Source organism: Vigna unguiculata, chromosome 8 (assembly GCF_004118075.2).
Source record: "Vigna unguiculata cultivar IT97K-499-35 chromosome 8, ASM411807v1, whole genome shotgun sequence".
Lineage (NCBI taxonomy): Eukaryota > Viridiplantae > Streptophyta > Magnoliopsida > Fabales > Fabaceae > Vigna > Vigna unguiculata.
In genome coordinates this window covers 6,672,501-6,692,019 of record NC_040286.1, presented here as the reverse complement: position 1 = coordinate 6,692,019, position 19,519 = coordinate 6,672,501, and the positions used below count along the sequence as shown (strand labels likewise).

At 34.9% G+C, this 19,519-nt stretch overlaps 1 protein-coding gene across 1 annotated transcript; it reads right to left on the bottom strand.

The window, feature by feature from the left end:
- Positions 1 to 221: 221 nt before the first annotated feature.
- LOC114194141 (myosin-3) lies at positions 222 to 3,279 on the bottom strand. Its single transcript, XM_028084216.1, has 2 exons — positions 2,846 to 3,279; positions 222 to 2,703 (listed from the first exon to the last, which is right to left on the bottom strand). The coding sequence occupies exons 1-2, from the start codon at positions 2,894 to 2,896 to the stop codon at positions 460 to 462; spliced, it is 2,295 nt and encodes a 764-aa protein (XP_027940017.1). The 5' UTR covers positions 2,897 to 3,279; the 3' UTR covers positions 222 to 459.
- Between the last annotated feature and the right edge of the window lie 16,240 nt (positions 3,280 to 19,519).

Genomic DNA, 19,519 nt, shown 5'->3' with positions numbered 1-19,519 from the left:
AAATATTGAATTGCAATCAAATACAGGCTTGTTTCAGAATGCTTGCCATTCATGTAAATCGCTTAAGTGTGTAGATGAATGTAATATACAGATTGTTTTAGCTATTAAACATTCAAACTAAAACTGTCATAAGGAAAAAAATTACTAATAACAGCACATGCAGTTCCACTTTTTCACTCAATCTTGAAGGGAAATTTGATTTAATTTAATATAAGAAAGGATTAGGGAAAAACGGCAATACAAAATCTTTCCATTCTATTTATCTTGTCTAAAACAAATACAATCTGAATGTAGCTAGTACAACAAAATTATTGAAGATTGAACATATCTTGGAGTGAAGTACCAAAAACAGACATGGTCGCTATTATCTGTACATTGAACATATCTTGCAAACTAAGGGAATAATTTTTATCATCCACCAAAAGACAGGTTAAGATATAGAAATACAAGTTCATTTCCTTAGTTTGCAGCAGCAATACCTGCCTCCATCACAAGCTGCTCAGACAAAGCTGAGAGTCGAGCCACTCCTGCTTTCACCTCAGAGAAACAGTCAGATTTACTGATATCTGTGACCGAATTGGAGGCTTTGTCATAAATTGGCACAACACTGATACAGTTATCAGCTTCAACACTCAGGATTGCCTTACTCATTTCGGCAAGCTTTTGCAGTGCATTGGTGGCAGCTTCAACTTCAAGCTGAGCTGCCTCAAGCTGAAGTTTCTCAATTGCCAAATCTCCTAAACTTACCTCACCAATTTTCTCCTGTGCCAAAGCATACAGCCTTTTAAGATCATTGGAATCTTCTGTCACCTCTTCCCTTACTTTTTTCAACTCTTCCTCTTTTGCATCCAATCTCAAAAGAGTCATTTTCAGCTCCTCATCTTTTATTGTTAGAGCTCTCTGTGCAGCAAGAACCTCCATCTCTTTTTTTTTTAAGTTTTCCTTGGCCAACTCAAGCTCTTTCTCAAGTCCTTTTTGTTGCCATCTCATTCCAATAGCAGGTTCCTCCGATAGTTGCTCAAGTAGTTGATTACCCATTCCATCTAGCAGTGGTCTCGATGAGTTCGTGTCTTCATCCTTAATCGAAGTAACCAGTTTGTTTGTAAGATCTAAAATTCTTTCAATCACTGTTTCAGCTTCGAAAGCCTTCTGATTTGTATCATTCAACTCGCTCTGGATTATCTTCACATGCTCTTCTTTCTCCCTTAGCATATTGGTTGCTTCAATAAGCTGGGTTTCTTTGCTGTTCATTAGCATCTTAAGATCAGAGATTTCCTGATTAGCTTCCACCATCATGTTCCTAGCATTGGAAAGCTCCACGTCTTTCTCCTCCAAAATACCCTGAAGGGAAGCTTTCTCAGATTTCAAACGCTGGATTTCTAGTTTAGCATCAACGAGCTCTGATTCTTTGACCTGAAGAACGGCACTTGTTTCTCTAAATTCAGCACTTTTTTTCCCCAGTTCCTGCTGAAGCAAATCCATTTCAGTGACTGCCTGTGCTAAAGAAGTTCTCTCTTTCTTCAACTCCGCCTCTAACTCATTAATAAGCTCCTTTTCCATCTTCAGATCTCGTTCAAGCTCTTTGTTCCTAACCTCAGCAACCCTGAGTTTTGTTCTTTCACTCTCCACTTCTGTCTGTGCATCCTTTAGATTTTCCATGTATGACATAACACTTGCCCTCTGCTCCGAAAGCTCAAACAGCTGCTGTTCCAACAACCTCTCTTGCTCTTCCATTTTGCTTCTAGAAGATGCCAATGCTTGCTGAGAAGAAACCAATTCAGACCTCACATCATTCAGAAGCTTCTTCACCCTTCTGAAATCTTCCAAAGTTTGATTACTCTCCTCAGCATGCCTCGCAGCATCCTCTCCCAGCCTCTTAAGCTCCTCCTGCGCCAACAGCCAATCCATTGCCTGCTTCTCTAAATTGGCCTCAGCTACCTTCAGCTTCTCCCTCTCAACCTCCCTCTGAACCAGAAAGACCTCAATCTCCTCCTCCTTCTCTCCAACCGCCTTCTTCAGCTCCTCAAGTTCAACCCTCTGTTTATTCATAATCTCATTAGCCTCATCCAGAAGCTTCCCTTTCTCTCTAAGCTCAGAGTCAAGAACCGCAGCCTCCTGACTCTTCACCTCCAGTTCAACCCTCATTTTCTCCACTTCTTCCTCTTTCAACCTCAAACCATACTGGACCGCATCAATCTCGTGATCCCTATCCCTAACCTTAAGCTTCAGCTCCTCAACCTGGCTCGCCTGAGCAACCAATTTATCAGTAGTCTCTTTCATCTCCTCCCGGAGCTTCTCATACCTAACCTTAGCAGCCTCAATCTCACTCTCTTGCCGCTCCAACTCCTCCTTCGTGTGCTTCAACTTACTATTCTCCAACAACACCGTCCTCTCCGCTTCCATCAAGTGATCCTCCTTCTTCTTCAGCGCCGCCAGCGCCGCCTCGAGATCCGATTCCAGAATCCGAAGATCCGGTTCCTCTCCGCTGAACCGGCTCTGCGTCGGGTCGAACAACCTCTCGAACAAAACCCTAGCAGACTCCGCCGCTCCATAATCGTTCACGCTAGGCCTATTATCGTTCAACACCGACCTAACACCAACACCAACACTGTTCCGTGAACGACGACATATTCTCCCGCCGTCCGACTCGAAACCTAATCGATTACCACGACGCCTACTATTGAACCTAACAGAGCAAAACAGCTACACAACAAAACAGTTCAACGTCACATTCAAATCAGATTCTCTAAACACAAACTCGGTTAACAAATCTCAATTAATCGAACCACAACGAAATTACTACAACTATTAATTAGCAGAAATCAAAACTCTGAGAGAGAAGAACCTGTGAGTGAGATGGAGAAGTGGTAGGGCGAAGCGAAACGGAGAAAGCCATGGACGAAGCGATGAGCGGCGCATTGCAGTTAGCCGCCGATGGAAGAAGGTTTCGCGATCAAGAATCGCAGGGAACCGCTGGTAGAAAGAGCTAAGACTAGCATGACCTCGCAGTTTTACAGCAATGAATGAACTGAGAGAGAAAGCGATGGGTTATGTATATAGAGAGGAAAATGATTGGTTGGAATGCAAAAGCGTTAATGTGAGGAGCAAATAGAAGAAGAGAGAAAAAATGTTTTTTGAGATAATAAGTGCCAAAGTTAAGCACAACAGGAACAGAGGCAGAGCAGGTGCAGGTGAAGGCACAGCGTTTTGCTCACACCAAGGGGAATCGGCTAAAGAAAGAAACGAGATGCTTCACGTGTCCCTTGCGGACACGGAAAACGATCCCTCTCACCCTTTTATTTGAACCACTAATAAACTAACTTCTAAACCATCAAACAACAATAAATAATATTATAATATACGCGGTCCTAATTTTTAGCTTGCACTAGATACAATTAATTAACTAATTCATCGATTATGGGAAAATAATTAGGAGATGTACAATAAAAATTACAGTGCTTGTAAAATAAAAATAAAAAAAGAAGATATTAACAAGTATCACTTCATTCTATTTTATTTATCCAGCGTATTGTTTTGCTGACATGTAAAATCAGAAAACCAGTCTAAAAGGATAAATACTAATAATATGATAAAACTGGTGGGTGAAATGCTTTCTCAAGAAAAGGAAATGTGAGGGAGATAGATGAGAACAGAGACTTCGTTTGGATATTGAAAATTGGATGAAGTTGTGAGTGTAACAAGTGTACATGCTTCTACCAATTCATTAACATTTCGCAACTATTATTGTGTGTGGATATAATAATAATAATATTATTATTATTAGTATAATTATTAATATGGTTAAGAATAACTATCAATAAAGTTCGAAAAAGAAAAAGAGACATGGACGTGGTCCTACCACCCTTGAGGTTCATGACCATGTAGAAGTGTGTGGGTGAGCTTTTATGTGAAGAGTTTTCTTGTTAAATTTTTCAAAAATTATTTTTAAAGTTATATTAAAATTTTATAGAAAAAGCTTTATATCTGGATGACAGATTGTATTGTTAAAAAATTAATTATTAATTAAATTAGTAAACATTTCATATTAAGAACATAACTATAAGATAATATAATGTTTTGTGTTTTTGTAATTTTTGTAGTACCCGAAAATTCTTATCTTTTGCAATAGTGAGTATTACTATTACATGATGTACTGTGATTATTCATCAATCTTGTAAAATTTACTAGATGATCGTGGTCACATTCGCAAAAACAGTAATAATTGTGCGTGATTATTCGAGCGTGATAATTGCTTAAAAAATTGGTCGCACCATTAATCATTATTCTACTTATACGGTCAACCCCTAAAATGATTAGTTTAATGAAATATATTCTTATTAATTTTCCTTCTCAGTATGTTTCGGTAGAATTTGTTTCCTCTCACAGTATATTATCAACAATTTGATTCGAAGGTTTAGGGATTATCCGGCCTTTGTTTCCACCACTACCGATACAGATAATTAATATTTTTAGGGTTGTAAAAGTGAGTAAATTTGACTCACTAACTCACATTGCATTCATTACTTTAGTGCCTAAATCTCATAATTCTATTGACCGAATAAATATAGACATATATCTTTGGTAAGATGAACATATAAGGTAATGTCCAAAATCTTATCTAGAGTGAAGAAGGTGTTGTCCAACATAATTGATGCTTCAAAATCTGCATTCATCGTTAGAAGAGGCTTATGATTCTATAAGTTGGGAGTTCCTTTACTATATGATGAGTATATTAGGTTTCTATAATAAGTGGATTATGTGGATGAAGGGTTGCCTAGAGTCATATACTATTTTAGTGTTGTTATAAGGAAGCAGGTATACAAAGGATTGAAAGTAGAGTTGTTGTTGTTGACAAGCAGGTATACTATTTCATAATATTACAGTTTGTTGTTGACACACTCTTTGTGTGTGAAGCAAACCTCCAACATATTCTGGCCATAAAAAGTATACTGAGATGTTTTGAAATGGATTCAGGCCTTAAGGTAAACTTTCGCAAAAAGTACGATCAAAGTCTTAGGTGTAGATAGAAATGTTATACAAAGATACTTTGAGGTATTAAATTACAATATTATGAAAGTGACATTTAAGTATCTAAGCTTTCCTATGAGGGTGGAGGAACCCTAGAAAGTAATCATTTTAGAAATATGTTGTTAGTAAAATTAAAAACAAGTTATCAAGATGGAAAGGCAAATTCTTATCATTTGCAGGGAGAATTTGTCTCATAAAATTTGTCATTATTGTCCCACCTCTATACTATTTCTCTTTCTACAAAGCCCAATTTGTGTATGCAAGACAACTATAAAACTTCAAAGAAATTTTTTTTAGGGATGGGTTTTCGAGGGTAGAAGGATAGCCTAGGTAAAATGGGATAACCTATGCAAACCTAAAGAAAAGGGAGAGATAAGAATAAAATATAATGGGTTGTTCAACAAAGTCCTATTAGTTGAGTGGAAGTGAAGATTAAGTGTGAATGAGCACGAATTGTGGAAATTTATATTTGAATCAAAATATGGATCTTGGAGAAATTTAAATGGAAATTTCAAAAAACAATATGTGTAATATCCTAGCCGGAAATTACTTATTTAAAACAAAACAAATTTCAGTTCGTAATCATCATACCAATAATATACACACACCAGAAGTCCAATCCAAGCATCACAACACCACTAAAGCCAAAAGCTAGAGAAAACTGGGCAACCCAGTTTGTGTCGCCTGGCGGACAGCACCAAGCCGCTAGGCGGTGCATAGAAAACCCATAAAAATGGGTTATTGAGGCATGAGTCGCCTGGCGGACCTTCAACACACCATTGGCATACATAAGACTCAAACCCAAATCCTCTCACACAAACAAGTAATCTCAACCATTTGATCTAGTACTTTTTCACATCATAATGGTTAGTACTAACTGTCATAAAGGCTTCTACTACCCGCATTTATTAAATAATTATTTATTTAATTATTTAAATTTAGTGGGTCTTACAATATGCATCTTTCTGATGGAAATATTTAAGTGAAGTAAGTGGTGAAGGTCATGAAGGAAGATGGTTTGATCAAAATATTGGGTTGAAAGTTAGATTAGGGGCTAAGGTCAAGTTTTGGGAGGACACATGGATAGGCGATATCCCATTAAATGTTATATTGCCTAGGTTATATGCTAGATCTAATAATAGGGAACAAACATTAATTGAGTTAGGAAGTTGGATTAGTGAGAAATGGTGTTGGAAACTGAGTTGGAGGAGAGAATTATTTGAATGGGAAAAACCTCAACTAATAGAATTCATAAATATATTAATACATAACTCATTACATAGAGAAGGTGAAGATACGTGGATTTGGAAAGATGAGGAGAGGGATAATTATATGGTAAAATCGGCTTATATAAAATTGCATAACACATTTAATGGGAAAATTGTAACCCACTTAATTTTTACCTATAACATTGCCAACAAGGTATGAAATATATGCATTAGATAGGTAAGTATAAGCACTAAACACTATAATCAACCATATGTTCATTTCCAAACTTTTTCCATGTTGCATTTTAACAACAAAGGGAGCAATCTATGGAAGGGATTATGGATTCCTATCATATGGAACATTTGGAGTCATAGGAATATAGTTGTTTTTAGGCAAGGAAAAGTTGATGTAGAGGAAATTTTCACTATGGCACAATTGAAAGTGTGAACATGATTGAAACGCAAAATTCCTACTATGAAGTTTTCATATGTTGAATGGCGCCAATGCCAATTGAGTGCATTAGATATGTCTCATAGGCAATATAGAGAGGAATACCATAAATAGAAGGATATCTAAGAAAGGGAAAGATAGACTAACCTATAATAGGAAGAGAGGGAAGGGTATATAATATACTAGAAATACCTTTGTGTTTGTATCCAACTTTTGTGTAGGTGTCTTGAAGCTACCACTAAGGAAAACAAAGTTCTATATACCCACTAAGAAGGAGTACAAAATGATTTTGAAAGCTAATTACGGGAAAGAAAGTTGAATTGTGGTGAAAAATCTTATGTAAGGAATAAAGTATTGCTCTAATAGGTGTTGGATAAATGTTGTCATGTGCATTTGATGAAGTTCATTGAAGATTTAGTGCACTCTTTTAAATAGGGCTTAGATTGATTTTTGTAATCTTTTTTTGTAACATATGGGTTGGATAGGTATACTTGTGAATTGACGTGTAAGTTTGACAAGGAAAATGTAATTAAGAGACATATTATCACAATTCCTATAAATATTATATATAAGGGTTGAAGTATTCCAATAAAAAAAAGTAAGTTGGATCTAATTTAACCCTCTATTAAACCAAAAAAGAAAAGAAAAAACTCAATTTTTTCAACTTCTATTATAAGTTAAATTAATTAATCACTACAAAAATAATTGTTTTTAATAGGGGTTATATTTGGCGTTTCTGGGGGTTTTAACCCCCACTAATGGTTTTACCAGGGGTTTGAAATTCCCCCAGAAAAGCAAGCGTGGCTAACGGATTACCGGGGGTTTTTAGCAACCCCTGGAAGTAGCGCAACTTACCGGAGGTTTCGAAAACCCCCGTTAATGCTTGGGGTTCTGAAAACCCCCGTTAATGCCTGGGGTTCTAAAAACCCCCATTAATGTCTGGGGTTCTGAAAACCCCCAGTAATGCATGGGGTTTCGAAAACCCTCGATAATGCCTGGGGTTTCGAAAACCCCCGGTAATGCCTGAGGTTCCAAAAACCCCCGGTAATGTCTGGGTTTCAAAAACCCCGTTAATGCCCGGGGTTCCAAAATTACTAAATGTGATCTCTCTTTCACAACTCAAAAATCGGTATTTGAAGAATGAAATTACATAGATTTTGTTTATGATTAAACAAAATGACTCAAAGAAAAGTATACATGAATAGTAAACTCATTAATAATCAAGAGTAGTTGTAATGAATGCAAAAGATGAAAAGTAGATTTTTCTGCATTCGGGCATGGCTTATTTGTATGGATAAGCTCTGTTGCAATATTGGACAATGTTTAGCTCTCTTAACTCTATCACAAATGTTGATCATGTTGCAAAAAGTTATTTTAAGCATCATGAACTAAATCACAGCATGGTGGCAAATGACTTTTTGAGAAGCTAAATATCCAAAATGTTTGTATGCAGAACTTTGTTTCGTTGGTGCTATTATTACATAGAGCTTGCTGCCATAGCTACTAAGAATTTACAATGAATGCATTAGAATATGATGTAAGACAATTAGTGCAAAATTATTTCTAGTAATGATAGAAAATCTCCTAAAATACATATTTTTTGCTAATATAAAATGCAACTTGAAACGAAGCAAGTTACTGAGTGATAATAATATGCTGAAAGACAAAGTTGCTATCTCTTTTAATAATTACCTTATTATCTGCATATAATGCCTGCATTTTGTTCTCATTTCTAGTCATACATACACATATATTCTACATTTTATAATGCTTCTTACAATACCAATTATAGTTGACTTCTATCTATCAATTATAGTAGAATCATTTCCTTCGTATCAACAAATCATAAAATCAATCATTTCTTTTATTTCATCATACACCACACACACATATAAATACCCTCAATTTTCTTCTACAATGTTTGACAGAAAAACTATAGATTATACATGTTATCTAGTCTAAGAAAATCTTAGTCTGTTTTATGTCAGTGTTTTGAATTAGTGAACTATTCTTCACTTAAAAATTTACAAATAACCAATATTTCTTTTGTAGCAGGGTCCCCTTGCTGCTCCAGTTCTTCAACACCTGACAAAAGAGGACTTAAGCAAGATGTACTTTGACAAAAGAGAAGAGAAGGAAAGAAATGCCATTCATGATGTGGTCCCCATAGCTACTACATTTACTTGGTTTCACAGAGCCATCATAAAATGTAATTGTTAAGTTACATTTAGGAACAAAACTCAACCCTTTACTTATATATTTTGATAGGTCACTTCAAGGGATTAAGCTTTTTTAGTATTTGACCTTTAAAGGCTAAAAGAACTCTGTTCCATGATAATATAAGTGAACTGAGAGGATTAAAAAAGAATAATATCAAGCAACGAAGTTCTTGTGGCTCGAGGATTTAAAATGGTTCCCTAATAAATAAAGCAGTTCTTAGTTTATGTCATACACCAACCTCTTTTTCCTCTATCCATAAAAACAAACATAAAAAATGAAAGGATCTATATATCTATCATACTGAGGATTGTAGCCTCCTTAAGGCAAGTAACGCCAACCTAACTCAAAATGGGGACCAAAATACTTGGATAGAGGCAGAATACATAATCTGTAATGCAATATATTTTGCCACAGGAAGCAAAGTGCTTCTCAAACTTCATGATCAATACAGAAAGAGAGGAATAGAAAATAACCTACCATCTTAGAGGATGTCATTGATAATGCTCAACTTTGCATTTTATTGTCAGTATTTGAGAGCAGCACGACAACAAGCAATTGGTCATTGATAGGCTAAGTAATTATTCAGCAACTGCTTTGAGTGGGACATGTGGTACTAACTCCAAATAGTCAAATTCATCTTTTAGACCAACCTGCACGGAGACAAAAGGAGCAAGCCATATATGAAACAAAGAAACAAAGAGACGAGGATAGTCAAATTTAATGACCTAAATTAAGGCCATGTTTTCCAAGTTACATTCATTCCTTTCGTGTATCTATTTCATAGCTAAAAGCAGTCCTGGCAAATGACACTTTAGTTGATTATTGAGGCATTTAACTGAAATGACTAACCTCCTTGTACAAATTTTCAAGTTGTTCCTTAGCCTCGGGGAAATTGTTCGAACACCATTGCCTCAGGGTGAAAATGTTGTCTACAAATATTTGTCAACAAATAGATATTATGTTTATTTTAATGATAATTAATGCAGTTACATATTTAGAGTTATCAACATCATTAGAATTATAAATAAGTACAACCTCTTGTATATATAAATCTCTCAAATAATATAAATATTTTCCTTCCATGTCTAAATCCCAGAAATTGAAGCCATCAAGTAATTTGTTTCCATAACTAAGCCAATATTTAACAGGGAGGTTTCAGACCAGTTTATAAGGTGATTGAAACTACTGAACTTATGCATTCATAATTTTGCTTCAGAGGACTAATCACCTTTTGTTCTCATTTCAAAAGGGAAAAGCAGAAAAACAACTCTTAAAAAATATTACAAGTATCAAGCTCAACCAATCAACCAAGAAACTCAATCCAAGAGTGTAAATTATGTTTATACTATTTTATGTGAACATGATTCTATATAATAATTTTATGTAAGTTAAAAGAACTTGGAGAAAAAGACTGAAGCAATCATCACGTCAAACAATAAATGTGGGAATTGTATAGTGAAACAAAATCAAGAAGACTTTGAAAATTGGGTCATCGCATCCAGAAAACAAAATACTTCTAGTTCTGAAGAAACATAATTCTTCAAGCCAAAAGCATATGTAGCAAGATTCTATTTTTCATTCTCTTTATATTACTTTTTTTCTCAATGATACGTTAGTTGATGCTAGTTGTGACCTATCAAATTAAGTAATTTCCATTTAGTGCTAGATATAACATTGGAACTTGGAAGTTTCTATCTGTTAAAACCATACCAGAGTTTGTTTGGTCGTAGTTTTTTAGTAAGTTCATTGATATTGCAATGTATACTTCCTTTCTGTCGTAGGAATAACATATGCAAAATCATTATTATTCCTAACGAACAAACAATCAAGTGTTTTTTTATCCTAATCTTAATTTCTAAAACCTCAAATCAAGGAGTTTGTTGTGCAGTAGCCTCACCACATATCACCAACTCCACTTCGATGTTCAATTCAATGAAACTAAACTATTTTCGGATCTATTTATTGCCATCGGGGTACGTAATAATTAGGAACAATAATAAACTACAATCTTTATTAGCAAAATTTAGTTTTTAATCATGATGCTAATCAGTACTATAACTTTAAACCTCATGATATTTGGGTTACCATAATTAAGAAGAATGAAAAGCTATACCTAAAAAGAACACTAAAGCAAAGCTCATTTAATTTCTATTGCCAAAATTTCTAACAGCTCTGAACCCCAAATTCACTTGTTCTTGCTCATAATAATCATATCCAAGTGGTTATAACTTCACTTTCCACAGAGTTAGGAAAAGAGAATCGCAATTAGTGACGAAGGAAAACAAAATCGAAACGAAACTGAAATCGAAATCGAAATTGAAGAAATATGAAGATGAAATCGAAATCGAAATAGGGAGATTGATGGAGACGAAATAGGGAGACGATATTAGAAGGACGAAGATTGATATTTGTTACCTTAAGAACGGTGGAGAAGATAATGGTGGAGACGAACAGTGGAGAAGATAATGGTGGAGACAAACGGTGGTGGCAAATGTATTACTCTGTTTCGATTTCTTCTGGATTAATATGCAACGCGAAAGAAAAAAAAGGAAGAGGTTTGTCTATTAAAATGATAAACATTAAAATTAAGATTTAAACTCTACGGGGGTTTTTTGAAAAAACCCCAAGTACTCAACGGAGGTTGTTTAAAAACCTCTAACACTTATCAAGGGTTTTTAAAACCTCAAGTATATCATTTTTTATTAGAGGTTGTTATACCCCCAACTAAAAAACCCCAAGTAAAATTATGTTTTTTTGTAGTGAATGAATGTAAACTTATTTTGATATTTCTAATTATTTTGTTGGCATTTTTCCCTTTTTCAGCTTATGTGGGATTAATGATTATTTAATTGTTAAGAAATAATTTTTGTCTATTTCTTTATAATTATTTACTTTTTGTTATCGGTTTGAATATCTAATTTAATTTTATTATTGAATAATTATTTATTATTTTTAAATTTGTTTTAATACTATTTTTTTTGGTACTACAAAAGGATATCTGCATTAGCTGTATAATCCACACTTTTTTTTTCTTTTCTTCTTAAAAAGACTATTTACTTTATTTAAAAAATAAATAAATCTTAGATTTGGACTACATTGATCCACTAATTAGTTTATTCTCTTTTTAAAATTGGTTATTTGGTTGACTTAAATATATTTTTTTAAACATCAGAATGAGGAGAAAATAATTTTTTTTATTTACTTATTTATATTATTAGTTATTTTATTGTGAAAAAGAGTTGTGAAGTTATTATAATTGCTAAAGAATGCGAGTCATTGTGGATTATATATACATTTACTACGTTTGAAAAAAGGATGGTCGAGGAAAAAAAAAGAAAAAAAGATTGACTCGTTTAGGAGTTGAAAGTCAACAATTGAGAAAATTCTCATTTCTCACCTTTAAAAGTAGGGGATTGATACATACAAATCAAGTGAATATGGTTAAAGAAGATTAAGATATTGACAACCACACCAACCTACCTAATGTATTGATGTATTAATGTGAACTCCATAAAAAGTTTCACATCTAAAATATCATCAACTTTTCTATGATCTTTTAGTTTCAAAGTAATTATAATGCAAACTTTGTAATTATATTTAAGACTTTAGTGATTTTTTTTGGAAGGGCTTACTTATTATATTTTATTTTGATATCCTTTATACTATCAACTTCATTTATTTATTTATATTAACTTCTAAATCACATATATGAAATATAAAGAAAATAACATTAATATTCCATGCTACAATTTTAACAATTTTATTTATCAAGTTAATAAAAAAGAAGATAGTTTGGAAACTCTTTTTAAAGTTAGTTGACCAATGAAGTGACAAGTTAAATCCAGAAGATGCTTAAGTAGAGTAGTAAATCGTCTAATGTTTGATCGTTTATAAGTATAAAAAGAATACAAGATTTTCCTGGTTTACCCGAAACTCTAATCTAGTGTCCTTTAATATATATTTAAAGAGTTTCACTAGCAACTATAATAATTCCAAAACAAATATATACTAAATCACTCCTAAAAATCATAAATACAAAAAGTTACTTATTTTGTCGTAATTTCATCTTAAGAATAACAATTTATATATTGTCACTTTTTGCTACAAATAAAAGAAAATGTTCATAGGATTTCATGATCCATACAGAGGAAAGAGAAAAGAAACGTGTATATGTGAAAGAGTATATGTTCAGAAGCATTTATTACATTCAGAAAAAGGAAGCTAAGGAATATATAGCTAGAGTACAAAACAAAACAGAATAACCGTGATCGTGTAAGCTAGGAAGACACGTGATGAGCTTATTAGCCCCCGTCAAGATGGGAGTAAATATTTTGTAATCCTAGCTTGGAACAAAGGGTTTGGAAAGAGGGAGGAGGTAGAGGTTTAGTTAAGATATCAGCAATCTGCAAGGAAGAGGAAATGGGAAGTAATTTGATCAAACCAGCAGCGACTTTTTCACGAACAAGATGACAATCAATCTCGATATGTTTAGTGCGTTCATGAAAAACGGGATTAGAGGTTATCTGTATTGTAGACTGGTTATCACAGTAGACAATAGCAGGAGAGATGAAGGGAATATGAAATTCATGAAGCAAGAAGGTTAACCTCTGGAGTTCACAAACTGTGCTAGTGAGAGATCGATATTCTGCTTCGGAAGAGCTACGAGAAACAGTCTGTTGTTTCTTAGATCGCCATGATATGAGTGACTGTCCGAGATAAATGGAAAACCTAGTAATAGAGCGGCGTGTATCAGGGCATGTGGCCCAATCAGAGTCACAAAAGGCTTTAAGCTGAAGAGTTGAATTGCGATGGAGAAGAATGCCAGAACCAGGAGTACCTTTAAGGTATCTGAGAACACGAGTAGCAGCTTGTTGGTGAGCAGAGTTGGGTGCAGAAAGAAACTGACTGAGATGGTTAACGGCGAAGGTGATATCCGGACGAGTGGTGGTGAGATAGATGAGTTTCCCAATAAGACGACGATAAAAGGTCGTAGCAGCATCATTAAGCGGTTGAGCAGTAGCGGAAGAAGAGTATATGGGAACCATTGGTGTGGGCACATGGGAACTATCGAGGAAGCCAGTTTCAGCAAGTAAGTCAAGGACATACTTTCGTTGACTGAGATGAATGCCTTTTGAATTGCGAGCAACCTCGAGACCAAGGAAATAGGTTAAGTCACCAAGGTTCTTTATTCGAAAAGTAGAATGAAGAAGGTTAGTTATGCGTTGAATTTCCTCGTTATTATTTCCAGTGAGAATAATGTCGTCGACGTAGACGAGGAGCGCCGTGATTTTGTTATCATTGTGTTGTAGGAAAAGAGAATGGTCAGAAGGACAACATTTGTAGTTATGGGAAAGTAAAAACTGATGTAACTTTGCATACCACTGATGACCCGCTTGCTTGAGACCATATAATGATCGTTGCAATTTACAAACTTGATTGGTGGAAGTTGTGTTAAGGCCAGGCGGAATCTTCATGTAGACGTCTTCTTGAAGGTCACCATGCAAGAATGCATTGTTGACATCTAACTGTTTAAGTAACCAATGTTGAGAGGCATCGATGGCAATAAGAAGACGAACGGTTGTAAGCTTTGCAACTGGAGCAAAGGTGTCAAGGAAGTCTAGACCTTGAAGTTGATTATATCCTTTGGCGACAAGTCGTGCCTTATATCGATCCACAGAACCATCAGATTTATATTTTATTTTGAAGACCCAACGACAACCAATGACAGTTTTGTTTGGGGGGAGAGTTGTTAAAACCCAAGTGTTGTTAGTGGCAAGAGCGTCAAGTTCATCACGCATGGCAGCAACCCACTGAGAGTGTTTGGAGGCTTCTAAATATGACTGTGGTTCAACATTAGAAGAAATAGAAAAAATAGTATGCTTGAAATGATCAGAAAGACGGTCATAATTTAAATAGTTGGTGATGGGATAACGAACAATATTATTAGTCTGAAAATCAATTAAATAAGTAGGTGGTTTGCGTGGACGAGAAGAACGTCTTAAGGTATCAGAAACTCTATTAATAAGATCATCAGGACGATTAGGATTAGTGGGAATAGTGGGGTGGGCATCAGTGACAGGTATGCCATTAGTGTTAGTGGTAGGATTATTAGTATTGGGTAAGATGGAAGTTGGAGAAGTGTGTAAAGGTGTGAAAGTGACATCATAATTATGATTATAATGAGATAGAATAGGGAGGGATAAAGAGTTATCAGTTTTTTGAATGTTATGGTATGGGAAAATATGCTCATGGAAAATCACATTACGAGATATATCAATGCGATGGTTTTTGAGATTTAGAAAGAGGTAACCTTTTGTATGAGGCTTAAAGCCAAGGAAAATACCAGGAACAGCACGGTCATCAAACTTCTTTCGTTGTGCGACGATGGTGTTGACATAACATAGGCATCCAAAAATATGTAGCATAGACAAGTCACAAGAATTACCATGAAGTCGTTCATAGGGGGTGTCGTTTTGTAATACTGGCGTGGGCATGCAGTTTATGAGGAAGACAACGTGTTGAGCTGCATAACACCAAAAAGGAATAGGAAGATGTGAATGAAAAAGCAAAGCACGAGTTATATTCAGTATATGTTGGTGTTTACGTTCAACAACTCCGTTCTGTTCGGGTGTTTCAACACATGTAGTTTGATGATTAATGCCTTTGCTTGAAAAAAGATCATGCATGATAAATTCCACTCCATTATCGGTTCTGATATTTTTAACTCTTTTATCAAACTGATTTTCAATATTTATAAGAAAGTGAGTAATGTAAGTCTTAACGGAGGCTTTATCGGTCATAGGTATAAGCCATGTATAACGGGAGAAATCGTCAACGATAGTCAAAAAATACTTAAAACCATTCATAGAGGGAGTATTGGGGCCCCAAATATCAATATGCAACAGATCAAAAGAACATTGAGCATGTGAAGTACTAAGAGCATAAGGAAGCTTTTTTTGTTTTGCACGATGGCAAGCATCGCAAGCAGTCACAATATCATCATTAATATATGCATGTTTGGATTGTAAGATATGTAACCTATCAACAAAAAGATGACCAAGGCGAACATGCCACAAATTATGAGTTTGAATATTACAAGTAACATGACTACGAGAATTAATAAAGGAACAAGCAAAGGCATCAAAAATGTATAATCCAATGTGTTGCTTAATCAAACCAATCTTCTCGTGATTATGATTGCCCTGTATAATGCATCCAGATGTAGAAAAAGTTAGTGTACATCGAAGATTTTTGATAAGTTGAGAGACAGATATGAAGTTAAAAGAAAATTCAGGAACATATAAAACGTTAAGATAAAATTGGTGATTGAAAGTAACAGTTCCAGTATAATGGGCATGGATGGTTTGACCATTAGGTAAATGAATAGGAATAGGAGTAATCTTGTGATAGGAGGAAAAAATATGTAAAGAAGTGCAAATATGGTCTGTTGCACCTAAATCTAGAAGCTAAAGATGATTCGAATGCACTTGAATAGCAGAAACGATATTACCTGGAGGAGAAGGGTTGGTGGAGATAGATCCAACTTGATTGATCTGCACGTTGGGAGATTTCATGTTAGATTGTTTGAATAAATCTGCAAGGATTTGATATTGTTGAGGTGTGAGAGTAATGGTCTCTGTAGGAGAGGGATGGGAATCCAAATTGGTATCACTTTGTGTGGCAGCATTATTGATCTGGCTAGGCTTGGTGCTGTAAAGACGATGGCCAGGAGGATAACCATGTTTCTTGTAACATACGTCAATAGTATGACCATTACGATTGCAATGAGTGCAAACTTTGCGACTATTGTTATTGTTTGGTTTGACAGACCGAGGATCTTGATTGGGAAAGCCATGTTTGCGGAAGCAGGTATTTTCGGTGTGACCGGGACGGTGGCAATGTGTGCATGCGATAGGAGTATGAGAATTGTCAGAGGAAGATGAAGGAATGGGAACATAATTACCACGAATTTGAGCAGCTACGTGACCAGCCATAAACTGACGTTCTTGTTGGACGACCAGGGAGAAAATCTTGGATATGGGAGGAATGGGATCAAGCAAAAGAACATGAGACTTTATATTTGAAAAATTGTCGTTCAAACCTCGTAGGAGTTGCATGGCGCGATCTTCGCGTTTTCTTTGGGAAAGAAGGGATGAAACAGTGCAAGAGCATTGTGGTTTGCAAGTGCAGGTCGGGTTTGGCCGAAAACTATCAATTTCGTCCCAAAGAACGCGGAGTTTGGTGAAAAAATCAATAACAGAAAGATCCCCTTGAGACAAATTTGTTGCGTCCATCTGCAAATTTGATATTTGAGCAAGATCTCCTTGTGCAAAGCGATTTTTAAGATCATTCCAGATATTGAAAGCCTGGTCCATCCATATAATGCTCTCACGAATGGAGGGTGAAACGGAATGGACGAGCCATGATACCACCATGCTATTGCAACGGAACCACGCTGGATATGAAGCATGTGTTGTGGCAGGTTGAGGTGCAAAACCAAGAACAAATTTGACTTTGTTCTTTGCAGAAAGCGCAGTGATAACGGAGCGGCTCCAAGAATGGTAATTCATGGCATCAAGAACAGGAGAGACGAGAGAAATAACCGGATTTTCATTTGGATGGAGATAGAGGTAGTTGTTCGTGTTGTTTTCAAGAAGTTGACTTAATGGAAGAGATTGACTTGATGGAAGAGATTGACTTGATGCAAGAGGTTGACTTGATGCAAGAGATTGACTTGATGCAAGAGGTTGACTTGATGTGGTGGAAGCCATGAAAAAAAAAATAATAACAAAGAAAGCAAGATCAAGAAAGATAGGCTAAAAAGAAAGATCACTACAAGGCGCATCAGAACTCTATGAATGGCTCTCTGATACCACCATAGGATTTCATGATCCATATAGAGGAAAGAGAAAAGAAACGTGTATATGTGAAACAGTATATGTTCAGAAGCATTTATTACATTCAGAAAAAGGAAGCTAAGGAATATATAGCTAGAGTATAAAACAAAACAGAATAACCGTGACCGTGTAAGCTAGGAAGACACGTGATGAGCTTATTAAATGTAAAGCTAAGGAAAAGCTCTTGTAGAGACTATAATCTTCCTACAAAATGTATAACTTAACAATATGAAAAGTATTAGAATGACTTTCTTTCAAACTAAGAAAAATATAATAACAATGCAATAGGAAAATGGACAATAAATTTCTAAAAGTGTGCGGTCTTTCTTATGAATTCTTCCTCTTCTTACATATAATTCATATGTTATGATCATTGTTGATGAGAATCAAGTAAGTTCATAAAGAATGTCAAGAAAAATTCATTCAAGTTTCAAGATGCAACAAAATATTACCACAAGTCAAACTTCCAAGAAAGTGTTTTTTTTTTTGTAGTTTATAAGTTCTTTTTGGTTTGGTCTTGACTAAACCTAGGAAGTATATGAGAGATAATCATAAACAAGCTTAGGGTAGTTCTTGTAAGGTTTGGTGTGAATCTTGGATAAATACAAGATAGACTGTCTTTAGGTTTTGTAGGTTCTTGGAAAATATGTTGTAAAAATCTACAAAGCTTAGGGTGGTTGGGTGTTAGGCAAGGTCTTTTCTCATTGGGAAAAATTGTTAAATTTTCGTTCTAGTACTTGGTTGTTGGGTGAGTCAATTTCCTCGTTGTCAAAAATATTTTAAGAAAAAATCCAAAAAATTTAAAGAGAATTGGTCGTTGAAATAGTCAAGTACCCGTTGGACGAGCTCACATGTAAGGGTGACTCACTAGGCGAGTAATGAAGGTCGTTAAGCGAGTTATGTTATTTAAAACATCCAAGATCGTCTCGCTGAGTGAGCTTGTATGCTCAGTGAGCGAAAAAGAGAAGAATATTGTAATAAAATGTATATATATTTTTAATGAGATTGATTTTGCTTAACTATGTAGGACTGAGTAAAGTTAAGACTTGTGTTATCATCTACCAAAAGTTGTTGATTATATATATATATATATAATATGTGAATGTAGTTAATTTTGAAGGAGGAAATGCTATGTTGTATGATTATAGGATGTGTATTGAATTGTGATCATGAAGAAAATTATTCTAACTCTACTAATTATTGAACTCACATAGAGTAATATATTTAGATGGTGAGAGATGGTAGTAGGGATGACAATGGGGCGGGGCGAGGACGGGTTTCGATATCCCATATCCATCTCCGAAGAAAAAATTCATCCCCATCTCCATACCCAAATCCAACAGGTATCAACCTTTTGTCTCATCCCCATCTCTATCGGGTAACGGGTATAATCTTGTATCCATACCCGTACCCGTTTTCTTACTACTTCAATATTAATTTTAATTAATTTTTATAAAATAATAAAAAAAATACGTCAAAGGAAATGTAATATTATCAAATATTCAATATCAGGAGGATGGTTGTTTATTCGATATCAAATACTTTGAAATAAATTATAATTGTTTATATTTTAGATTAGAATACCAAATAAAATTTTATTTGAACCAAAACATTTATTAAATTTGTAGACATTAATGAAACATAGTTGATAAAATTTAAAAATATTTATAAAAAATATAACAGGAAAAAAATATTAAAATTAAAATATATTTTAA

Coding starts and splice junctions, on each gene's coding strand:
- LOC114194141 (XM_028084216.1), bottom strand. CDS start 2,896: ATGGCTTTCTCCGTTTCGCTTCGCCCTACCACTTCTCCATCTCACTCA. Junction 2,704..2,845: donor CTTCTCCATCTCACTCACAG/GTTCTTCTCTCT, acceptor TTTGTTGTGTAG/CTGTTTTGCTCTGTTAGGTT.